This window comes from Oncorhynchus kisutch, linkage group LG12, assembly GCF_002021735.2.
Source record: "Oncorhynchus kisutch isolate 150728-3 linkage group LG12, Okis_V2, whole genome shotgun sequence".
Lineage (NCBI taxonomy): Eukaryota > Metazoa > Chordata > Actinopteri > Salmoniformes > Salmonidae > Oncorhynchus > Oncorhynchus kisutch.
In genome coordinates, this window is record NC_034185.2 from 43678346 (window position 1) to 43704312 (window position 25967).

General features: G+C 41.6%; 1 protein-coding gene across 2 annotated transcripts in view; it reads left to right on the forward strand.

The window, feature by feature from the left end:
• The first annotated feature begins 1238 nt into the window (after window positions 1–1238).
• LOC109901033 (storkhead-box protein 2-like) overlaps window positions 1239–25967 on the forward strand; it is a 56389-nt gene continuing 31660 nt past the window's right edge. Inside the window, exon 1 of one of the 2 annotated variants that reach the window (XM_031837599.1) lies at window positions 1239–2237. In XM_031837599.1, coding sequence (XP_031693459.1) covers window positions 1916–2237 — 322 coding nt within the window. In that variant the 5' untranslated portion in view covers window positions 1239–1915. Of the gene's footprint in view, window positions 2238–16979; window positions 18504–25967 lie in introns of those variants that run through there. The other variant, XM_031837600.1, reaches the window with a different exon arrangement.

The window sequence follows — 25967 nt, forward strand, 5'->3', positions numbered from 1 at the left end:
ACAGCTGCCACGCTCTGCGCGTGAATCTATACCACTTTCTCTCTGAGTATCCATTACAATTTCATATTATTCTGTATGGAAATCCGAGACACTCCATTTTGTATAATATCTTACATTTCATATGTATTAATTTGTGGATGTCCATCCATTTCATGTGATATGTTACGAATTGCAGTTAGTACAGTATGTTATGAGTTAGTAAAACGTATATGTTATGAATTCCAATTTGCTGTGGCTAACATTAGGAGTGGGTAACAGGTGCGCTCTCTCGCTTTAATAGCTGGGTGCTCTGCCATATGACAATAACCATGCAATGAAACCCCAAGTTCAAGAAACATTGGAAACTCCAAAAAGTCACACAAAAAAGACAGATGTCCCCTCCTTTTCATCTTTTTATTTTCAGCTGGACAGGCTAATGCATTTTGGCAGTTATGCCTTCATCAGACCAACAGATATTTCACCAGATGTATAAATGTGAAGCATCCGGTTAGCGTTTTCACTCACTACCAAATGTGGTGATGAGAGGAAAACCAGTGGGAGAAGATGAAGCAAAATGGATTTTGGCTGACATTCTGCTAATTATTATTTTTTTTTTTTTACAGTTGAAACATTTTAATCTCCATACAATTTAATGTTTCCAAAACTAGAATATGTAACAGAGTGGACTGCGTTTTGGTTTTGTAGACTTTACCCTTTGACAAAGTTTCTAAAGGCATTGTTTAGGAGTGCAAGGGCGAATTGTGTTATTGCACACTTCACAGAGTAGGAGTTTCCTAACAGAAATATGCAAATAAAGGTTAATAGGGGCTCATTAGCTCGTTTTGGGTTGTATTCACCTTCTTGCTTGTTCTGCCCACTATGATTAATTTACTCCCATTTGAAAACGACAGGCTCTGGTCTATCTTGGGTTAGTTATAAAACTCGTTGCTTCTATTTTATGTAACCATACCAAACGTAACATATCATACTAATTTGAGTGTCCTGGATTTACATTTACTATGTTACGTCTAGACTGAGACCAGTCTGCCTAGACAGGTAGTCTATAGTTCTATCGCCTGTCATTTGACTGTCAAATATTTTTCTTTTCACCTGTTGCAATACCCCCGTATGGAGCTCGTGATGTTCAGAGGGTTGGCTGTAGGTGGAGTTACGGTCAAATATTGGGTGGTCCTGATCCTCTTCGATTAGGCTTCTATCTTCTCAAATAACTGAGGGATTGACTGTGAATGGTATACAGTAGGCTATGTGTCAGGCGTTTTACACAGAACAGAAGAAAATGTAAACCAGTTTGGATTATTTCTTCATTTTTGGATAAATGCGGAGACGCGGTGCGCTCTCATTGAAAGGGAGGCTGCCTTTTGCACACCAAATGAAGTCATGAACGGCAGAACGATGATGTCATCGCCTGCACTTGCAGCTATATTCCCTATGCACTGATCGACGTACATACACAGCTGAGGGGTTCTCACCGTTTGCGAAAGTAATACGGATAGCCTTCCTTGGGAAGTGGGTCATGGAATAATCGGTTCACCTATTTTCTTCTAAAGGCTATATGTGAAAGCTTGGTTTTGAGAGTTCATTTGTCTGTTAAATTGGTATACTACTGTCGCCTGATAAAAACGTTTGACATGTTAAGATTCGTTTTTGGATACAGATAGCGGGAACATTTATTGTAAGAATAGGCTATAGCGTACATTTCCATTTTGAGTGATGCAGATCAAATGTGTGCTGTCAGGTTTATTGTGTGGTAGCCTACAGTTTTCAATAGGCCTAAATCAAGATTGAAATATCAAGAAGATGTGCTCGTTTTGGAAATATATCAAAGTACGGAATAAAACATACTGTAAAACATGCTGCTCTGAGAAATTGGAAGTTGGTATCATTCATAGTGTCGCGGAGAGCGAAGCACTGAGACATGGATAAGTTTCTGCAGATCGCGCCTCACTCCCTGGCCATAGTGCTGTCTCGGGTTGGCGCCGAAGAGTCGCCCGCGGTAAACGACAAGCTCCAGCAACATCACACCGGCTACGAGATATTTGCCGACTTCAAAGCTGTCAACATGCAGCACTTCTGGAATAAGAAAGTGACCGATGCGATATCGGAGACTTTTTTCCTAGGCTGGATTGACGAGGATGTCCTGCTGATCCAAGGGAAGGAACACCACCTTGAGGTGCTCAGAGCGGGATGGACGATGCGGGCCCTCAAACCGCCCGGAGGTTTCGAGATCAAGTGCATCGGTAAGACTGTACTCAATCAATCCTATAGGCTATCTGTGATTATCAACATAATGCCATCCAGGCAGGTTGTTGTCACTTGTTTGTTTTGTTTATTGAGTAGCCTAAAGTACGTTTCAGGTCATCTGAACACTGTGGTGGTCCACTCTGCACAATAGGATGGTGTGTCTCAACTTTAATGAATAACAGTAGGCCTTTCCCACTGGGCACACACTGGTTGAATCAACGTTGTTTTCACGTAATTTCAATGTACACATTGAACCAACGTAGAATAGGCGTCGAATTGACATCTGTGCGCATTGGGTTGTGATCAAATGGAATGTGTGAGACTCATGGCGCCCAGGAGGAGTAATGGGAGAACCCTGAGGCCAGCAGAAGAGTAAAAATACATCATTTAAAGCCCTACCTGTGGTTTCCTTAATTCCCACTTTCCTCACCATTGTTCTGCTAGTAAGGGAAATATGTGTGGGACTCTGGAGTTTCTCTTGAAATTAGTGGGATCTGTTTGTATTTCAGGTAAACAATCAGAGCAGTAGAGATGCATGTGTGGCTAGAGCGAGTGGTGTGTGTGTGTGTGTGTATGTGTATACCACGAAGTTTGGGGACATGTGAATATGAACTGAGGTGGTTGTCTAGTGCGGAAAACTTCAGGGTCGGTCACTCATAAATGCTTTGAAAGTCTGAACAAAATCTGCTTTTAGGGAGAGTAGGCTATTTGTGTTTTTTTTTATGTACTGTAAGCAAGAAATCAAATACCTATTGAGAAACACAATTGCTTTGTGAAGAGACCAAGTTCAGGACCATGTAAACATCTCTCTCTCTCTCTCTTTCTGCCACATCAACGATTTCAAAAGGATGGGAAAGTTGCAAAACAGTCAAATATTGATTGAGAAAAAGTTTCAAACAAGGGGAGATTCTGTGCTTATTTGTCCATGGAGGGGGGTACCATGCCCTCCCTGACCCTACCAACAAAGCAGCCAGCACTGATAAGCTTTGGAATGTTTCCCTGATAGCTAATAAATAACCACAGATGAATACAGTCTCTAATCTAATGAAGGCTCTATATTAATGCTCATGCAAGCTGCTAGTGCTACTTGTCTTGCTTGGCCAGCGCAGTGCTGAACATACTACAGATGTGGAAAACTCTGTCTGCTGGCCCATCTTTCATCTGACAAAACACAGTCATACTGTATCAGGTTCATGTCTTACTGAGTGCTGGAAGTTGAATTCATATTCACAACAGTTAATAATCACATGCACATTGACTTGACTTAAAAGGTGAGGAATAGAGCTTTTGAAATTGAAAACAATGGTTGGCTCTGGATAGCAAAGTTCAGAGTCACAAGTTGGTCTAACCTAATAAGTTTGTTTGGTTGGAGTTAGCTGGTCTGCTACTCCCATGTCTAGAGAAACTAAGGTGGGGCTTAGAATCACTGGCAGATTCCAGAATTGTCCACATATTTCTAATTCCAATGTTAGGCCATTCTATTCTGTATGTGGCTCTGTTGGACATTTTCTGGTAGTGTTGTGTGGGTGGGCTGTACTTCAGCCCGCAATCTGTATCACAGTCCGTACTTTCTTCTGCATAAACCTCTCCCATAGATGTGTGGGATGGCCATGGTTACTTAGACTAGCTAGAAGTCTAGGAAAGTTGTTTCTGTTTACTTGGGATACATGTATATCTAAGGTCTGCTTGTTCCTTTTCATTCTGAACACACACAGCATGCTAGTAGATACCCACAGACTTCCAGTCACTGCGCTAACGCTAGTTAGCATTGGCTCGCAAAACTACCTCTAACTTCCTTCATACTGGACACAGAGATTTAAAAATGGTATCCACAAGATTCTTGGGAAGTAGATAATTTTTATCATTGCCAAAATCCTGAAATATCCCTTTAACGAGGGTTTTCTCACTTGCCAGAGTCTGTTTTTGTTTTTGTCGGTTTTTGTTAGGTGCAATTGTGAACAATAGTCATGTCAGACATCAAATAAATCTAATAGGCCATTAATAATTCACTGCAAATCAAGGATAAATTGTCCTACCGGCGATGTGGCTAGATGTTCATGCACTCGACATTTGAAGGTCTGAAGACCAAAGGGCTTAGGTTGATCAAGCCATGTGCGGTGGGCTTTGCCATTTGTTGTTTAACCAGACAAAACTTTAAATGTATATTTGATGCCAATTGTCAATTGTGTTTGTCATATGGTATTTGGCTGATTATAAAATGCTGTAGGGTTGGGATGTCTTCAGTCCTGAACAATGTCTTGAATTGAATTGGTAAGCTACTGATTACTGAACAACTAAATACCACCCAAGGGGATGTTGTGTTTCTTTGAATATCAAAGCTCTTGCATGTAATCTGATTTGTGAATTGCAGCATCCGGCAGCAAATGTTTTTTTTTTTGCTATTAGATGTGTGCATCCGTTGACAGTAGCCCCTGCTTCCCCATCATGTCATTGTGGTAGTCACTGAGTAACAAGGGGGGTAGTGGAGGCAGCTGCTCCATGTGCATACCCACTGGGTACAGATGTCAATTCCACGTTGGTTCAACATTATTTCATTGAAACCACGTTGATTCAACCAGTGTGTGCCCAGTGGGTAGGTACCCTTCATTCACTGACTATTTATCTGGCCCAATTTGACAGAGGTAGTGGAAGAATGTTGTCCTTGGTTTTGTCAAGGTTAAAACCCACACACACCCTTGAATTGAGGAAGGAAAGGCGCTTCCCACCTCAGCAGGAAAGCCCATAGCAGCTGTGACTGTGGGGTCTATTCGATTAAACTCTAACCGTTAAGTCAAAAAACAACATCCAAAACAAAATGTGCATTCCTGTACTCAACAAAACAATGTTTTCGCATTGAAGCCAAAATAAAACTATTGCAATTGGATTGAAACATGCTTTTTCTCGCTCTGCTGAAAAGCCTGTTTTTTTACTTGTCCCAGAAACCTGGTTACAAGTTTAATTGAATGAAAGCCCTTTGTTTCCATTTGCGGGCTTCTAACAAAGGGGCTACTAGAAGTGTCCCATGCAGGAAGGAAAGTAGAGGGTCTGTTCAGGAAAGGAACCATGCTAAACACTGAAGCACTCTCCCCGATGGAAGGAAGAGGAGGGGCCTGGAAGAGAGAATTGGGGGAAACGATAGACGTCACAGAAATGATTCTGGCAGTATATCCCAGGTGGTAACAGGAATGACTCTGGCAGTATTTCCAAAAGGGTGACAGGAATAACTCTGACAGTGTTTCCCAAGTGGTGGGTCGGGGCCCCACTGATGCGTTGAGAGTAATTCCTCTCTTGGGTTGCAACTTAAGACTGGGTATCGGCCAGAAACATGTTTAATTACTTGGCGGTCGTGATGGAGGAAAAAACTTTTGAAATATATATTTGAAGTAGGATACTTTATTTAGCACTGTCGTTTTCTACATATTTGTGTTTACTTGGTGGGTCACAATAATATAACAAAACCTTTGGATGGGTCACACAATGCCAAGCTTTTTGTCGCCTGCTGCTCATTACTCTATCATTTGTATTCATATTTATTAGGGATCCCCATTAGGTGCTGCGAACACATTAAAGCACTTACATTACATATAAAAAAAGAGATACAACAGTAACATTATTACACCACTACATACATATCTACAGTACAAAATGTATAATACCACCATACAACAATATTACAATGTATGCGTGTGTCTTTACCTTTGTGTGTGTCTCTTCACAGTTCCCGCTGTTCCTTATAAGGTATTTTTTTCAGTGGTGGAAAAAGTAAGCAATTGTCATATTTGAGTAAAAATATAGTTACCTTAATAGAAAAGGACTCAAGTAAAAGTGAAAGTCACCCAGTAAAATACTTCTTGAGTAAAAGTCTACAAGTATTTGGTTTTAATTATACTTAAGTATCAAAAGTAAATGTAATTGCTAAAATATACTTAAGTATCAAAAGTAAAAGTAAATGTTCAAGTCACTTCAAATTCCTTATATTAAGCAAACCAGATGGCGCCATTTTCTTGTTTTTTATTTATTTATGGAAAGCCAGTGGCACACTCCAACTCTCAGACATAATTTACAAATTAAGCATTTGTGTTTAGTGTGTCCTCCAGATCAGAGGCACTAGAGATGACCAGGGATGTTCTCTTGATAATTGTGTGAATTGGACCCTTTTCCTGTCCTGCTAAACATTCAAAATGTAATGAGTACTTTTGGGCGTCAGGGAAAATGTATGGAATGTAGTGAAGTAAAAGTAGTCAAAAATATAAATAGTAAAGTACACATACCCCCAAAAACTACTTAAGTAGTACTTTAAAGTATTTTTACTTAAGTACTTTACACCACTGGTATTTCTATCTGATTCTACTGCTTGCATCAGTTACCTGATGTGGAATAGAGTTCAATGTAGTCATGGCTCTATGTAGTACTGTGCACCTCCCATAGTCTGTTCTGGACTTGGAGATTGTGAAGAGACCTCTGGTGGCATGTCTTGTGGAGTATGCATCATGGCTTTCATGGTGGTAAATACAGTAGACATCACTCCCAGGTCCCTTAGTTACCTCACAAGGGCAGCACTCATAACCACATAACATAATTTGAAGTTACTTTGAAATGATTTCTGCATGGAATTTCTTTAAATAATATCAACAAATTGTGTTTTAAAACAGGCATTTAAAGTCAATTGAACAGTTGGGTTGACAATGGCTTTCTAAAGGATCTGGAGAAAGTACTCAACAAAAAAGACAGCGATGAATACATTTTTTCTCAGCTTTAATCCATTGTTATGATGAGCAGGTTCCAGGTGACTGACATTTCGATGTCAAGCTGATGTCCTCAGAGTGACCCAACACTTGCACTCAACTCCTATTTAGAGCCTAGTGCCCTATCGAGACACAACAACGTGAAAATAAACACAAGATTTGGAGAAAGTGTGGGCAATCTTACCCTGTGAGGGGCCGATGTGGGGGCAGGCTTTTGCTCCAGCCAAGCAATAGCACCTGATTCTACTAATCTAAGTTTTAATGGAAGACAATGAGCCTTCATGGAATTCAGTGATTCATTGGATGATTCGTAGAATCAGGTGTGTTTACTGCAGGGTAGCCCAAAAAACTGCACCCACAGAATTGCCCACACCAAATCTATAGCGATCTATACAGTAGTGATGTGTGACATCTTGGAGCAGGCTTAGTTTCTCAGAGATGTAGTACCTTATGCTTCAAGACATGTCGGCTTGCCCCCTGAGGTCAATGTGGAAACTGAGAATTATTTTTTAAATAAAGGTGTTGGAATTATGCTTTTAATTCGTAAGGCTTTCTCAATCCCCGAACCTGTTTCAACTTGAACATTCACTAGATTTTACATACAAAATTACAGACCTGTAAATAATAGTCCACATCCTGGATGTCTCTGATGTGTGATGGAAAGTGTTCTGTATTTACCCTCATTAGAACACTTCCTTCACTATGATTATGCCAGCAAATGGGGATACTCGGAAAACTAAAAGTACTGCATTTGGAAATGTTTTTAGTACATGTCTAAAGCGTTTTTTTTTGTGTGGATGTTTGTTTGGAATATAAACTTTGGCAAAAGTTTCTGCACTTTTCGTGGCACCAAAATGTGTTGAATTGTAATTGTTGTCTGCCCAGGCAGCCTACATTGACAAAGCCATAGAGGGAAGTTGATACTGCAGCTGCACTGACCTCATTGGCCGATATCAAGTAGCAGTAGCTCTGCAGATGTGGTTGCACATTGAATTAAGCATAATAAAATAGTATTTTGTTTTCTCTCACACACGTACTTACTCTTTTCAATTTCGGCCCAAATGGGAAGTTGGTCCCTAGCCTAATGCTGACCATATTTTGACCTATAGTGCATGTTTCCTATACACCGGTTCCATAGAAATTCTAGAATTTAGAAATTGTCCTTTGAACATGCTTCTTAGTCCAGGACAAGGCTTAATCTGTGTCTCGTCAACTGGACAGATTAAGTTTAGTCCAGGACTAAAAAGCATTCTGAATGGAGAATCTCTGTCTGGGAAACCGCATAGGCTTTTCATTTAGCTTTTCATTTAGCAGGGTGAGATTGCTAGTATTGCATTTTGTCGCTGCAGTCACCTTGCTTAAAACCTGAAGATGATTATTGATAAATTACCCCAGCCGAATGGCGAGTTTACTTGTCTTGTTACTATTTATTATACATAATTGGTTTAGCAGTATTAGGAACTGATTTGTAATTAGGCATATAATATAATTATTCATGCATGTATCTTTAACCGTCTGTCCACTTGGTTTATTAACCAAGGAGAATCCTGTCTCGTTAGTGAATTTTTAGATTTTATTTTTAATTAACATGCCTCTTGCTGTGGGCTTTTGGTCTCCATTGCTGTAGAGAAAGAAAGGCGAGGAATAAAGGCCCAGTGCACAATGTTTCTTCTAAGACCTCTTCTAACACTGTACTTCTTGTTCGCCAGCTAAGCGGATGACTCATCTAAGGGGATAGCAGCCACCAGGGAGCACAACACCTGGTTGCATATGACCAGTGGCCCATCTTTTGTGTTCTGCATGACCAGATGCACATTTAAGAGCAAATACTAAAGGCACACCTTGTAAGGTGGACCAACTATTAAAGAGTGGGCCTTTACCACCAATCAAAATGTAAACATTGCAAATGCGCCACACTACATTTTCACTTGCAAATAGTGCCTGATCTGTGCTCAATTAATGATATTAGGTTTTTTTTAACCAGGCAAGTCAGTTAAGAACAAATTCTTATTTTACAATGACGGCCAAACCCGGACCAATTGTGCACTGCCCTATGGGACTCCCAATCACAGCCGTTTGTGATACAGCCCATGAACAAACCAGGGTCTGTAGTGACGCCTCTTGCACTGAGATGCAGTGCCTTAGACTGCTGCACCACTCAAGCCCCAGACAGTTCATAGAAATATAACTTTTTGTTGTAATATTATAGTCTGTTTACAAACTGTCCAAGTGCCATAAGACAACAAAAACAACTTTGGTTATCACCAGGTAAGAGAGCTGTACTAATTTATTAAGTCATATTCTTTAAACAACCCTAGAGGTTTACATTGTTTCCTTTACTGGAAATTACTGGACATTTGACAGACTATGGCTTTAACACACACACACACACACACACACACACACACACACACACACACACACACACACACACACACACACACACACACACACACACACACACACACACACACACACACACACACACACACCAATATAAAGAAATCCCAAATGCTTGCAAACTATGTATTTAATAGTGTTTGAAAGTACATTCCAAATACTCAACAAATGCTGTTTCAAATGAGTAATTCAAATACAGCAGATATGTATTTGACCCATATCTGGCACACTGGTGTGGAACTGAATTGATCTGAACTTGTCCCGGACCTGCTGTTTTCGACTCGTTCTCTCTATCACCCCTGCTGTCTCTAACGCTGAATGATCGGCTATGAAAAGCCAACGGACATTTACTCCTGAGGTGCTGTCCTGTTGCACCCTCTACAACCACTGTGATTATTATTATTTGACCCTGCTGGTCATTTATGAACATTTGAACATCTTGGCCATGTACTGTTATAATCTCCACCCGGCACAGCCAGAAGAGGACTGTCCACCCCTCAGAGCATGGTTCCTCTCTAGGTTTCTTCCTAGGTTCCTGCCTTTCTAGGGAGTTTTCCTAGCCACCGTACTTTGACATCTGCATTGCTTGCTGTTTGGGGTTTTAGGCTGGGTTTCTGTACAGCACTTTGTGACATGATGGAAAAGTGGCTGATGGAAAAGTGGCTTTATAAATACATTTGAACATTGTTGTACTCTACAATGCCTATTTCTCATACAGCAGCTTCAAAATGTCAGTCTTTTGTATTGCTTTTTCTTGCGTCTGCTGTCTGCCTGTGCCTGGCTCTGTCTGTTTGTCGGTAGTCTGTTCTGTGTCTATAGCTCCAACAACAACTCTTGGCTCTTTTAAGGGATGGCACTCAGGAGCAGCTATGAGATCATCGGACTGGGTTGTCATGGCTACGAGTGCTGTTAAAGCGCGATTGAGAAATAAGATGGCTGGTGTGTTGCGTCTCCCTCCTCCTCCTCCTCTCTTCCTCTCCTATTTTCTCTTTGGTATGAATGAACTTCAACAAATTTGACACTGTCCCCTCCATCCCCCTCCCTCATCTCCTCTTTCATCCCTCCCTCATTTCTCCCTCCATCTATACTTATGAGTCAGCAGGCTCTGCAGCAAGCAATGGCCGCCACGCTAGAGAGACAATGACTGGGGGCTCCATTGTGAGCTGGGGGCTGTGTTCACACTCAAAAGAGCCCTTTGAGGGTCTTCAACAAAAACAAACGTGCTTTAATTAAGGAAGGCTCAGTTTCTGGAGTGGTTGGCCAAGTTCTTTCTGGCCAATGCACAGTCGCAGTGTTGCTTATTGTTGCGGGCCGTACATATGTACTATTTTACTTTGAGACCGTTTGCTACAGCAGGAAAATAATCCTGAAGCAACAGGAAATGTGAATTATTGTGTGGCTTATTGTACATTGTTCTTTATAGCAAATCAAGTCTGAAATGTCACAAAGTGGAAAGTAAAAACTTTAAAAGCCTTTTAAAAACTAAAATATACTACAAGATTGCATTTCCTACAAGAACTGGGTGTGAATAAGTATACAGTACCAGTCAAAGGTTTGGACACACCTACTCATTCAAGGGTTTTTCTTTATATATTTTTTTACTATATTCTACATTGTAGAATAATAGTGAAGACATCAAAACTATTAAATAACACACATGGAATCATGTAGTAACAAAAAAGTGTTCAACTGCCTTAATGACAGTTATGCACACTCTTGGCATTCCCTCAACCAGCTTCATGAGGTAGTCACCTTGAATGCATTTCAATAACAGGGGTGCCTTGTTAAAAGTTCATTTGTCGAATTTCCTTCCTTCTTAATGTGTTTGAGCCAATCAGTTGTGTTGTGACAAGGTAGGGGTGGTATATAGAAGATAGCAGACCTATTTGGTAAAAGACCAAGTCCATATTATGGCAAGAACATCTAAAATAAGCAAAGAGAAACATCAGTCCACCATTACTTTAAGACATAAAGGTCACTCAATCTGGAAAGTTTCTTGAAGTGCAGTCACAAAAACCATCAAGCGCTATGATGAAACTGGCTCTCATGAGGACCGCCACAGGAAAGGAAGACCTGCTGCAGAGGATAAGTTCATTAGAGTTACCATCCTCAGAAATCACAGCCCAAATAAATGCTTCACAGAGTTCAAGTAACAGACACATCTCAACATCAACTGTTCAGAGGAGACAGCGTGAATCAGGCCTTCATGGTCAAGTTGCTTCAAAGAAACCACTACTAAAGGACACCAATACGAAGAAGAGACTTGCTTGGTCCAATAAACACGAGCAATGGACATTAGACCGGTGGAAATCTGTCCTTTGGTTTGATGAGTCCAAATTTGAGATTTTTGGTTCAAAAAGCAGTGTCTTTGTGAGACGCGGAGTAGGATGATGGATGATCTTTGCATGTGTGGTTCCCACCGTGAAGCATGGAGGTGTGATGGTGTAGGGGTGCTTTGCTGGTGACATGGTCTGTGATTTATTTTGAATTGAAGGCACCACCATGGCTACCGCAGAATTCTGCAGCGATATGCAATCCCATCTGGTTTGCGCATAGTGGGACTATCATTTGTTTTTCAACAGGCACACCTCCAGACTGGACTCTTTGACCAAGAAGGAGAGTGATGGGCTCCCGAGTGGCGCAGCGGTCTAAGGCACTGCATCTCAGTGCAAGAGGCTTCACTATAGTACCTGGTTTGAATCCAGGCTGTATCATGTCTGGCCGTGATTGGGAGTCCCATAGGGCGGCGTACAATTGGCCCAGCGTTGTCGGGGTTTGCCAGAGTAGGCTGTCATTGTAAATAAGAATTTGTTCTTAATTGACTTGCCTAGTTAAATAAAAGTTTTTTAAAAAGTGATGCATCAGATGACCTGGCCTCCACAATCACCCGACCTCAACCCAATTGAGATGGTTTGTGATGAGTTAGACCGCAGAGTGAAGGAAAAGCAGTCAACAATAACTCCTTCAAGACTGTTGGAAAAGCATTCTTGGTGAAGCTGGTGGAGAGAATTCCAAGAGTGTGCAAAGCTGTCATCAAGGCAAAGGGTGGCTGCTTTGAAGAATCTAAAATATATTTTGATTTAACACTTTTTTGGTTACTACATGATTCCATGTGTGTTATTTCATAGTTCGATGTCTTCACTATTATTCTACAATGTAGAAATTAGTAAAAATAAAGAAGAATCCTTGAATGAGTAGGTGCGTCCGTGATTGGTACTGTAGGTGGAAGGCTAAGCTGTGACTGATCAATTTGTCTAATCCAAAACACATTTGAAAGTGTGACAAAAGTGTCAATAGCTGTGCCTTTTAGGCATACTGTACAGTCAGTCATAGGTTTTTTTTTGTTGACATCTGCTGTGATGGCAGGAACCACGTAAGGTCATATACTACCATTAGAGGGCAAAGTAGGGTACATTAAGCTACTGAGAGGAGGCTATGACCACACTCAAATGCATGAACACAGATAAAATTGTATTTGACGTACATCATTGTCCGTTTTTGTTCGTCAAAAGTACAACTCAAGTCAACTATTTGGCAACGGACTGTCAGACACAAAGTCCCAGTGTGCCGATGGCCTACAGGTACGACCACATTGAGATACATGAACACAGATGAAATTGTATATGACGTACATTGTTGTCCGTTTTTGTCTGTCAGCCCATCACTATTTTTTGGGGACCAGTTGTGTACTTTAAGGCAACCATATTGTGCAACTATTTTATGGACAATAATCTCTGTTGATATTCTTCTGGCAATAGATGACTCACATTCAAAAAACATTGGTTTAATCAGAATTTGCAGGCACAGCATCTCAGTGTGGCCATACCATGAGAGAACTACTGCCCGCTCTCATTGAAGCCACGGAGTTCAAGGCCGACCGCGGTACTGCAGGCTTTGTTAGCAGAAAATATCTAATTGTATTTGTCACATGTGCCGAATACAACAGGTGTAATGCTTTCTTACAAGCCCATAACCAACAATGCAGTTTTAAGAAAAAAAAGTTAAGTAAAAAATAAATGTAATGGAGGGCAAGGGAGTCTCGAGGTTTTGCTCACCTGAGGTACAGTATCTCATTATAAGCTGTAGACCACACTATCTACCTAGTGAGTTTTCATATGTATTTTTCTTAGCTGTCTTACATACCACCACAGACTGATGCTGGCACTAAGACCACACTCAATGAGCTGTATACCGCCATAAGAAAACAGGAAAACGCTCATCCAGAGGCAACGCTCCTAGTGGCCGGGGACTTTAATGCAGTGAAACTTATATCCGTTTTACCTCATTTCTATCAGCATGTTAAATGTGCAACCAGAGGGAAAAAAACTTGCGACCACCATTACTCCACACACAGAGATGCGTACAATGCTCTCCCTCACCCTCCATTTGGCAAATCTAACCATAATTATATCCTCCTGATTCCTGCTTAAAAGCAAAAACTAAAGCAGGAAGCACCAGTGACTCGGTCAATAAAGAACTGGTCAGATGAAGCAGATGCTAAGCTACATGACTGTTTTGCTAGCACAGACTGGAATATGTTCTGATGGCATTGAGGAGTACACCACATCAGTCACTGGCTTCATCAATAAGTGCATTGATGACATCATCCCCATAGTGACTGTACGTTGTTGTTGTTGCTGTTCTAAACAGCTCCTACCCCCAAGCCATAAGACTCCTGAACAGCTTATCAAATAGCTACCCCAGAATATTTTCATTGCCCCCCTCTTTATATGTTGCTGCTACTCTTTGTTATTATCTATGCATAGACACGTTAATAATTATACCTACATGTACATATTACCTCGACTAACCGGAGTCCCCACACATTGACTCTGTACCAGTACCCCCTGTATATAGCCTCGCTATTGTTATTTTACTGCTGCTCTTTAATTATTTGTTACTTTTATTTCTTACATTTTTAAGGTATTTTTCTTAACTGCATTGATGGTTAAGGGTAAGTAAGCATTTTTCTGCAAGGACTACTACACCTGTTGTATTTTGCGCATGTGACAAATAACATTTTATTTGATATCCAAAAGTGTGTTTATATTTGCGGGCACAAGATAAATATCATATATAGTGTGCCTTTTATGTACTCTATAACTAGCCTAAATATTGTTTAGTTACTTACCCACAGAATAAGCATAGTTGCTAAAGATTCAGCTTTTTTCCTTTGAGGGTATGCTATGCTGTGGATATGCGGGAGGATGCAAATTGGCAAGAGCCAAATACGGAAAGCTTGGCAGATATGGTTACTGTTGATATCTGTTTCGGACAGATATGGTCTTGTTATTTATAATAATAACAATATATTTTGGTTAAGGGACAGATACAATTAAAACATTAACACATTGAATCATTAACATTCAGCTGCATTGCACCATCATGCTTTAACGTGCACTAATTTAAGTCCCATCGGTCCCTAGATGGGATTTAACATAGTAGAAAGGAAAAGTTATGTAATCTTGCTGAATCTACATTAAAGGCCCAATGCAGTCAAAATTCAGATTTCCTGAAACTAAAACAGCACAAGTGTGGAACATTACCAGGCGGCGTAAGTTAATAGACCAACAACAAAAAGATTTCCAAATCTATCTGCCAATAACAGCTAGTTTTCAGGTTACATGTCCCTTCAATTTGGCCCCTCCAATTAGGTCACTCACTATAAGGACCACTCCTAGACAGTACCAAGCTAAATTCTTGCTTAGAAATTGTGTTTTTTTGTTTATTTTTTACCATTTTAATGGAAAAATATTACTGTAAGGAACTTAATTGTTACCCAGAAATGATTTGATATTGAGATAAAAACGTCTGAATGCCTTGACATTTAGACAGTTACAACCAAGTTCATGCATGTAATTTTGAGTATGTTAATTTTTTTGTTTGTTGCATAAATAACATAATATAGTTTTTTTCAACTGTGAATAAATGTACTCCATGGTGCAGATGTAGTCAAGAATAGCCAAGAGAACCTTTTTATTCTCTATGTTGGGTCGGGGTGTGACTAGGGTGGGTAATCTAGGTTGTTTTTTCTATGTTGGCCTGGTATGTTTCCCAATCAGAGGCAGCTGTTTATCGTTGTCCCTGATTGGGGATCATATTTAGGCAGCCAGAAAAGGATTAAACACCTTTGGCTCTGTACATACTCAAGTTGTACAACACATCTGGCACAACTGTTGTGATACAAGAGTTTGTCTGCATAAAACTAATTACACAATTGTTGTGTAAACATTTTGTGTGCAGACAAACTCTCCATTGTATCACAACAATATCAGTTGTATCAAAACCTTTGCATCAAGTAAGTTGTACATCAGTTGTTCAACTTGAGTGTGTATGGGGTCTGTGGGTTGGGTGAAGCTGCATATCATCATGCCTCTAATCCCTCTCATCTTCCCTGAAATTTTATTACATCTGGAAAACTCATGTAGACTTCAGGGGAACTCCTGACTTTAAGTAACACTTTAAATCCTTGCCTTTTGGTCTATGATTTCATCTACAGTAGAATCTCAAAGATACAAACCTCAGAGCTAAGGACTGACTGGTCTACCAAACATTGTTGTTGAAATACAACATTTATTAAATACAAAAATTGGCTTCTGTAGGCTACATAAATGTAGGTGGGGTCTTACTCTATGATCGTGATGGGACACCTTTAAGTTGTCTTTAGTGGTATCACTCACAAGTGGGAATAAGGGAAAGAAGTCCGAAGCATGACATTTCAAGGAAGAATCCCTGTTGTTTAAAATATATTTTTATTTAACTAGGAAAGTCAGTTATGAACAAATTATTATTTACAATAATGGCTTACCCCAACGACGCTGGGCCAATTGTGCACCGCCCTATGGGACTCCCAATCACAGCCAGATGTGATGTAGCCTGGATTTGAACCAGGCACTGCAGTGACTCCTCTTGCATTGAGATGCTGTGTCTTAGACCACTGCACCACTCAGGAGCCCATTTAAAACTGTGGCGCAGTGGTCTAAGGCACTGTATCTCAGTGATAGAGGCATCACTATAGACCCTGGTTCGATTCCAGGCTGTATCACAACCAGCTGTGAGTCCCATACGGTGGTGTACAATTAGCCCAGCGTAGTCTGGGTTTGGCTGGGGTAGACTGTCATTGTAAAATAAGAATTTGTTCTTAACTGACTTGCCTAGTTAAATGAAAATAATATTGATGAAGCAAATCCTTGATGGTGTTTCTGTTGTATTATTTAATACCATTCATTGTTATACAGTGGTTATATAGAGGGGCTAATCATTTTAACAATTTCATCTAACAGCAGAGCTTTCATAGGCTGGGCCAGAAGCTGGGGGCGGAGCCAAGCTTTGGGGGTTGTTCAGTTGCATGTAATGCAGGACAGTTCCTCAATTAGCATGGGACATGTCTCAAGAGGGTAGCGAGGGAGATGGTCTCATGCGTATCCTGCCCCCTTTTCTGTGGCACTGCACAGCTGAGAGAGAGAGAGAGAGAGTTAGAGAGGGATGGAGAGCAAGAGTGAGGGGGGTGGTTAAAAAAACACTCCGCCGGAGGCTCTCATCATTAGTACCTTAATAAATTGCTTGCAGGACACATGTGGCTGCTGCATTTTTGTGTGTGTGGATGTTATTTTCTTTCTTCTCCACTATACCTGTGTCCTCGGTCTCTCTCTCACTCGCTCCCCCTACCCCTCCCCTTGTCTCAGTCACCCAGACACAGACACACGCATGCTCACGCAGAATCTCGCACAGTGGGCAGGCACGCACACACACACCCTTTCTTGAGGTTCTGGGAGCAGTGGCAGCTGCGGTGGTTACCGTTGAAAGACATTGGCCGTTGACTGGAGTTAGCTGTAGCCCTGTCGGTTGAATGAATGGATGCTCCAACGAGCCTTTTAGGATTGGATTCTCGTATTGGATTTTCACGAGAGAGGAGGAGGATATCTATTCTGGGATTTGTTTTATTTCTATGCGCTCCATCTTTTTTTTCTCCCCACCCTTTCTCGGTGTGGTGTCGTCGAGGACGAGCGGGTCTTGCGCGGTGGATTTGGCCTCCGCTACACTCTGCAATCTATACCGTTTTTCTGTGGAGGTCGGGGTAAAGGGCGCTATTCTTTCTCCTTTTTTCATCAAAGGGGGGGCTCTTTTGTTTTCCGGGGCTCGGCCGAGCGAGCCCTATAGTTCCCATGGTGAATTGAGCTATTGTGGAGAAGAGCCTCGACAGCTAAACTGCCAATTCTCTACCCCTCTCTTCCCCCTCCTCCACAAAAAAACTCCATTCACCTGAATCAACCCCCCTCCAACCTTCCTTTCCCACACCTCCATCTCTCCTCGCCATCCCCTCTCCTTGCCTCCCATGCCCCATTTCCTTCATCCTTACCCCTGCCACCCCTCCCCTCCCGCAGCATAGCGGCTACGTAATGTGCCTCCCGACGCATGCGAACAGGGATGCTACAAATGGTGGTTTGGACTGATCGCTGACATAAAAAAAGGGTGATGCCTCGCGCAACCAGCACCGCCTCCGCCGCAATGGATCAGCCTGGGAAAACGCAGCAGATGCCAATCCACCGCAGTCTGGATTGAGGGGCGGCTGTAGTAGTTTGCCTGTGAATGAGAAAACGTGCGTGTGTGTGTATGCAAGCGTGCACGCTGGTCCTCCGTCATGTCTCTCGCCTGATCCCTTGCACCGGGCATCCCTGATGATTTTTTTATTTATTTTTAATTTAAGGTTTATTTAACTCGGCAAGTCCGTTAAGAACAAATTCTTATTTACAATGACGGCCTACCCCGGCCTAATCCGGGCGACGCTGGGCCAATTGTGCGTCGCCCTATGGGACTCCCAATCACGGCCGGATGTGATGCAGCCTGGTGTGGGGGAGGCACTAAGCCTCTGGTCGGCCTCCCCCCGAACACAGTAGTAGCCCCGTGGCAAGCCGCTTGCCCCAGGGGTCGCTATGAAAAAGACCCGCAGCACTAATTTGCGGCGGGCCTGGCCCAGTTCGGACCTGTCGGAGCGGCTGCCGGAGCGCACCCGCTCCCGGAGCGAGAAGGACTTCCGTCTCCAGCAGAAACACCACCACACCCCCCCTCCTCCACCCCACATCTCACCAGGTCCCCCACGGGGCTACCAAATGCCAGGTGAGTCTGACAGCACCCCCCACCACGACCACTACCATCCCTAATTCACCATCTTGTCAGATGTTGGCAAGCATGTGTGAAGTTGTACGTGAGGGTTAGTAAGGTCTTGGTTTCTTCCAAGATCACATTTTTTCCAAGGCTACTATTGGGTTTCTATGGATATGGAATATGTGATGACAAAGGGTTGAGTTTGTGAGTGTCTGTGTTCTGTAATGCTTGTGAAATAAAAAATACAAAAGTTTAAGTGACATAGTAAAAGGGTAAAGACAATATTGGAATTGAATGGTCCCAGGCAAGGATATTGCATCACGGCGGTTTGGTTATTTATTAATTAAAACGATAATATTAGGATATCCTTGCCTGGGACCATTATAATCAATAATGTAGTTCATGGTCTATGTTTTTAATGACACCATGGTACGTTTTAAAGGGATATTTCACATAGGCTGTTTTTAAACAAAAGCAAAACATTTTCGGATGAAAATAATCTCTCCCGTTTTTAGCATATTTTCAATTTAATGTAGAAGTCATCTCACAATAATTTTAAACCAAATCATTGTTGTGCAATACAATTCATTATATAGATGTTTTTGGCATGAAATATAAAAACATTCTAACCTTGGAGTTTGACTTTCATTGGCGTGACTTGTTTAAATTGTGATGTTTCATCAGACTAACTAGCTACATGATCTCCTTGCTTGACTGCTTGACAAGCTAGCTAATTTATTAGCCAACATCAGCGACCTGTACTGAACAAAAATATAAACGCAACATGTAAAGTGTTGCTCCCATGTTTCATGAGCTGAAGTAAAAGATCACAAATGTTCCAAAAAGCTTATTTCTTTCATATGTTGTGCACAAATTTGTTTACATCCCTGTTAGTGACCATTTCTCCTTTGCCAAGATAATCCATCCACCTGACAGGTGTGGAATATCAAGAAGCTGATTAAACAGCATGATCGTTACACAGGTGAACCTTGTGCTGGGGACAATAAATGTGCAGTTTTGTCACACAACACAATGCCACAGATGTTTCAAGTTTTGAGGAAGCATGCTGAGTGCATGAATGTCCACCAGAGCTTTTGCCAGAGAACTGAATGCTAATTTCTCTACCATAAACTGAATCCAAGGTTGTTTTAGAGAATTTGGCCGTATGTCCAACCAGCCCCACAACCGCAGACCACATGTAACCATGCCAGCCCAAGAACTCCACAATCCGGCTTCTTCATCTGCAGGATTGTCTGAGACCAGCCACCTGGACAGCTGATGAAACTGTGGGTTTGCACAACCAAATAATTTCTGCAGGGAAGCTCATCTGCATGCTCATCATCCTCACCAGGGTCTTGACCTGACTACAGTTTGGCGTTGTAATCGACTTCAGCGGGAAAATGCTCACCTTCGATGGCCATTGGCATGCTGGAGAAGTGTGTTCTTCACGGACGAATCCTGGTTTCAACTGTACTGGGGAGATGGCAGACAGCATGTATGGCATCGTGTGGGCGAGAAGTTCGCTGATGTCAGCGTTGCGAACAGAGTGCCCTGTGTTGCTGTGGGATTATGGTATGGGCAGGCATAAACTATAAACAATGAATACAATAGCATTTTATCGATGTCAAGTTGAATGCACAGAGATACCGTAACGAGATCATGAAGCCCATTGTCGTGCCATTCATCCACCGCCATCACCTCATGTTTCAGCATGATAATTTACGGCACCATGTTGCAAGGATCTGTACACAATTCCTGGAAGCTGAAAATGTCCCACTTCTTCCATGGTCTGTACAGTATACTCACCAGACATGTCACCCATTGAGCACATTTGGGATGCTCTGGATTGATTACAACTGTACCCTATATGAATACTTCGTTCTTACCTTCCTTGAAGTAATCACAGACGTGAATTGGTTGGATCTGTGAAAGTAATAGGATGGTACCTTGCCTACAGCTACATGTGTGTGTACCTCCAGAAAACAAGGAAGGGAGGATGCATTTCTAAAGTATTGAAAGAAGTTCCTGGTGGTTCCTGTCCACTAAGCAAAATATAGTTGACAATACAATAAAAAGGCATCTTTGTCTGACATTTAAGCCACGTTCATTTTCAGTTCTATGTGAAATAGTTTAAAATACAGTTGAAGTTGAATTTAAACTCAGTTTTTCCACAATTCCTGACATTTAATCCTAGTAAAAATTCCCTTAGGTCAGTTAGCATCACCACTTTTATTTTAAGAATGTGAAATATCAGAATAATAGTAGAGAAGGATTTATTTTTATATTTTATTTCTTTCATCACATTCCCAGTTGGTCAGAAGTTTACATACACTCATTTAGTATTTGGTAGCATTGTCTTTAGATTGTTTAACTTGGGTCAAACATTTCAGGTAGACTTCCACAAGATTCACACAATAAGTTGGGTGAATTTTGGCCCATTCCTCCTGACAGAGCTGGTGTAACTTGAGTCAGGTTTGTAGGCCTCCTTGCTCACACACGCTGTTTTTGTTCTGCCCACAAATGTTCTATAGGATTGAGGTCAGGGCTTTCTGATGGCCACTCTAATACCTTGACGTTGTTGTCCTTAAGCCATTTTGCCACAACTTTGGAAGTATGCTTGGGGTCATTGTCCCATTTGGAAGACCCATTTGTGACCAAGCTTTAACTTTGTGACTGATGTCTTGAGATGTTGCTTCAATATATTCACATAATTCTCCTCCTCATGATGGCATCTGTTTTGTGAAGTGCACCAGTCTCTCCTGCAGCAAAGCACCCCATAACATGATGCTGCCACCCCGTGCTTCACGGTTGGGATGGTGTTCTTCAGCTTGCAAGCGTCTCCCTTTTTCCTCCAAACATAACAATGGTCATTATGGCCAAATAGTTCTATTTTTGTTTCATCAGACCAGAGGACATTTCTCCAAAAAGTACGATCTTTGTCCCCATGCGTGGTCCCATGGTGTTTATACTATTGTTTGTACAGATGAATGTGGTACCTTCAGGCGTTTGGAAATTGCTCCCAAGGATGAACCAAACTTGTGAAGGTCTACCATTTTCTTCTGAGGTCTTGGCTGGTTTCTTTTGATTTTCCCATGATGTCAAGCGTAGAGGCACTGAGTTTGATGGTAGGCCTTGAAATACATTCAACTTTAGATAGAATAACGTATGGAAAATGTATTATTGCACTTCTGTTAGCATTTTAAAAGCTTCTGAACTGGCAGTAATCATGTTCAATGGGTCAAATCAAGGCCAGTCCATTTGGGACTAAGTGGACCAAGCATTGATAACTATTTTTGGTCCAAATCAAGGCCAGCCCAAAAATCAACGGCCCAATAAAGGCCAGGGTGGACCAACTTAATTTCAACCATTTATCAATTTACATGGACGTCTGTACTCACTTGATGGGTGTAGATGGGTGATCTGTAGAAAAAGACAGCCAAACCAGCAATTAGGTTGGTGAAAATAAGTCATTTTTAGGGATCAGCTTTGAATCTCATTGGATAGTACTTGAATAATTAATGACATGTAACAGGATGAATTTGAATAAGTGACATATGATAATCAGCCTTTACTCACAGAAATTCACTTAAATTTTTAGAGAATCATAACTTTGACAGGGTTTCTCCACCCGTCAACTGATTGTTAGCTGATTCAGAATTTGAAAATTACACAAAATCATAGAGGAAATAAGAACTTTACTAGTCCCATTTTCTATGGCATCAAAGTGATTTACATTTGTGGAAAGTGATTTATTATTTGGATTGGTGATTCACATTTGCGAATACATTTGGCTTGATATTGATCCCATAATTTTCACCCACTCTATTAGTCTTATGGACAGGATGCGCATGGTATACACCGTCCAACGAAATGCTTACTAGCAGGTTCTTTCTTGTCAATGCAAAAACAATAATAAAAGATAAGAATACAAACGTAAAGTAAATGGCTCAGTAGAATGGAAAACATTTTAGCAGAAGTATAGTACAGGAAGGCACAATATTTACATGGGTTTTGGGGATTGGGGGACAAGTGCTAAAAGTTTGCAGTATTTAGCAATAATAATACGAGTCTGGTAGCAGCAGTTGTGATGTGTGTGTATAACATGAATGTGTCTGTGTGGGTGGGTGGGTGAGTGCGTGTGTGCTAAGGTGCGGTGAGTTAGTGCAGGTGGTCAGTCCAGTTCAAGTGTTCAGCAGTCTGATGGCTTGTAGATAGAAACTGTCTCTGAGCTTGTTGGTGTCAGACCTCATGCTCCGATACCGTTTACCCGACGGTAAGGGAGTGAACAGCTCATAGCTGGAGTGTGTGGGGTCCTTGATGCTGCAGGACTTTCTCAGGCACCGCTTCGAGTAGATGTCCTGGATGGGTGGAAGCACGGTCCCACTGATGTACTTGGACGTCTTCACCACCTGCTGGAGGGCCTTGCAGTCGTAGACAAAGCAATTCCCGTACCAGAACATGATCCAACCGCTCAGGATGCTCTCGATGGTGCAGTGGTAGTATTTGGAGAGAACCGGGAGTGGCATGCCAAATTTATTCAGCCCCCTTAGGAAGTAGAGGCGCTGTTGCGCCCTCTTGACAAGAGTGGTGGTGGTGTTGGTCCATGTCAAGTCCTCTGTGATGTGGACACAGAGGAACTTAAAACTGATGACTCTATCTACTGCAGTCTCGTTGATGGGGATCGACCCATGGTCCCTGCTTCCTGAGGTCAACAATCAACTCCTTTTTTTATGATGTTGAGGGAGAGGTTGTTGTCCTGGCACCACAATGCCAGTTCACTTACCACTTCTTTATAGGCTGACTTGTGGTTGTTGGTTCAGGCCTACAACTGTGGTGTCATCAGCAAACTTGATGATGGAGTTGGTGTCGTGCAAAGCCACGCAGTTGTGGGTGAACAGGGAGTACAGCAGAGGGCTGAGGACACTCCCCTGGGGGGGCCCTGTGTCAACATGTCACACATTAAGTTGCATGAACTTACTCTGTGTGCAATAATAGTGTTTGACAAGATTTTTTTGAATGACTACCTCATATCTGTACCCCACACATACAATTATATGTAAGGTCCCTCAGTCAACCAGTGAATTTCGAACACAGATTCAACCACAAAGACCATGAAGCTTTTCCAATGCCTCACAAAGAAGGGTACTTGTTGGTTGGTAGATGGGTAAAAAAACAGACATTGAATATCCCTTTGAGCACAGTGAAGTTATTAATTACACTTTGGATGGTGTATCAATATACACCCAGTCACTCAGTTGCCAGAGAGGAAGGAAACCATTCAGGGATTTCACAATGAGCTAATGGTGACTTTAGAACAGTTAGAGTTTAATGGAGAAAACTGAGGATGGATCAACAACATTGTAGTTACTCCACAATACTAACCTAAATGACAGAGTGAAAAGAACATGCATTGTGTTTGCAATAAGGCATTAAAGTTAAACGGCTAAAACAATTGCTAAGAAAGGAACTTTAAGTTCTGAATACAAAGCGTTATGTTTGGGGCAAATCTAACACATCACTGAGTACCACTTCATTTTTCAAGCATGGTGGTGGCTGCATAATGTTATGGGTATGCTTGTCATTGGCAGGGATTCTTTAGGATAAAAAATAAATGTAATAGAGCTAAGAACAGGCAAAATCCTAAAGGAAAACCTGGTTCATTCTGCTTTCCAACACACACTGGAAGAACAAATTCACCTTTCAGCAGGACAATAACCTAAAACACAAGGCCAAATATACACTGTAGTTGCTTACCAAGACGACGACATTGAATGCTCCTGAGTGGCCTAGTTACAGTTTTGACTTAAATGGCAAGGCTTGAAAATGGCTGTCTTAGCAATGATCAATAACCTATTTAACACATCTTGTAGAATTTTGTAAATTATAATCTGCAAATATTGTACAATCCAGGTGTGCAAAGCTCTTAGATTTACCCAGAAAGACTGAAAGGTGAATCTAACATGTATTGAATCTAACATGTAAATGAGATTATTCTGTATACATTTTTTCATACATATGCAAACATTTCTAAAGTGTATTTAATCCATTTTGAATTCAGGCTGTAACACAATTAAATGTTGACTAAGTAAAGGGGTATGCATATTTTCTGAATGCACTGCAGAAGCAGATGTGCTTGAAATCTAGCAAACAGATTCTAAAATTTGTTTGTCTTTGTGAGGTAGAGCTGGGCCTGGTTTCCCAAAAGCATCTGAAGGCTAAATGTTATTTCTGGCTCAATTCTTGGCTAGGACCATGTGGACCTGAGCCCCAGCTGCAGTTGAGGCGTGGGTAGAGAAATCAGGCCACGGTAGTGCTGCGGTGTTAGCCAGCCCTCTATGTAGTAATACGTATAGAGGAGAGGGAGGAGGCTGCGCATGAGTAAGCCCTTGTTCCCTGCCTCCAGTCAGCTGTTTGAGTTGTAGAAAATCAGTCAGCCACTAAGATGACGCCTCTTAAGCCTCTGGAACTGGTACTGTATATCTCTTTTTCTCTCTCTCTCTCTCTCTGTCTCTCTCTGTCTCTCTGTCTGTCTCTGTCTCTGTCTCTGTGTCTGTCTCTCTCTCTCTGTGTCTCTCTCTGTCTGTCTCTCTGTGTCTGTCTCTCTGTCTCTCTCTGTCTCTCTCTCTCTCTCTCTCTCTGTGTGTGTGTGTTACTCACTCTCTCTCTCTCTGTGTGTGTGTGTGTGTGTGTGTGTGTGTGTGTGTGTGTGTGTGTGTGTGTGTGTGTGTGTGTGTGTGTGTGTGTGTGTGTGTGTGTGTGTGTGTGTGTGTGTTACTCACTTCGGGCCAAATCCTAATTACAGTTACGTGCAACTCGAACGTTCATTCAAATATTCAGTATCCAGTATATCAATGAAGGATTTGTGTGACAGTTTGAGCTACTCATCTCGTTGTCTCGCTCCACATTCATATACTGAACGAGGATAACAAATAATCACCCTCATTCTGGCCATCCCAGATGCTGACATCACTGACTAACCTCTGTAGGATTTTCTCAGAATGATTGTATTAAGGGTAGCAGAGAGGAGCTTGAGAGATGGAAGCACTAATAGCTCTCTCTTCTCTGCATTCTTCAAACATGGACTGTACACAGGCAGCAGAGTTATCATTGTTGATGTTCTTATTAATGACAATGCAAAAACCCAGTTGTTACTGTACAAATTAAGTTATTTTGCTTTTACGAGAAGCTGTAAATTCTAGATGGCATCAGAAAAATGAAGGAAATTTGGTAAAATGTGACAGATTAATAATAGTAAAACTGGTGTCCTGTCAGGCAAGAATAAATTAATGAATGCAAAGCTTAACTGCCCTGTTTTCGTCATTGGACCTGTGATAGCCTCAATAACCAGGTTTCCATCCAACCATTTCATGTGGATGAATTACCTGACACGTGAAAAAAGTCACGATGGGCTGATGGAAACAACAGGAAATGCCGGTACAATTTATAAATGTCGACAGAATTTGTTCGTTCGACATG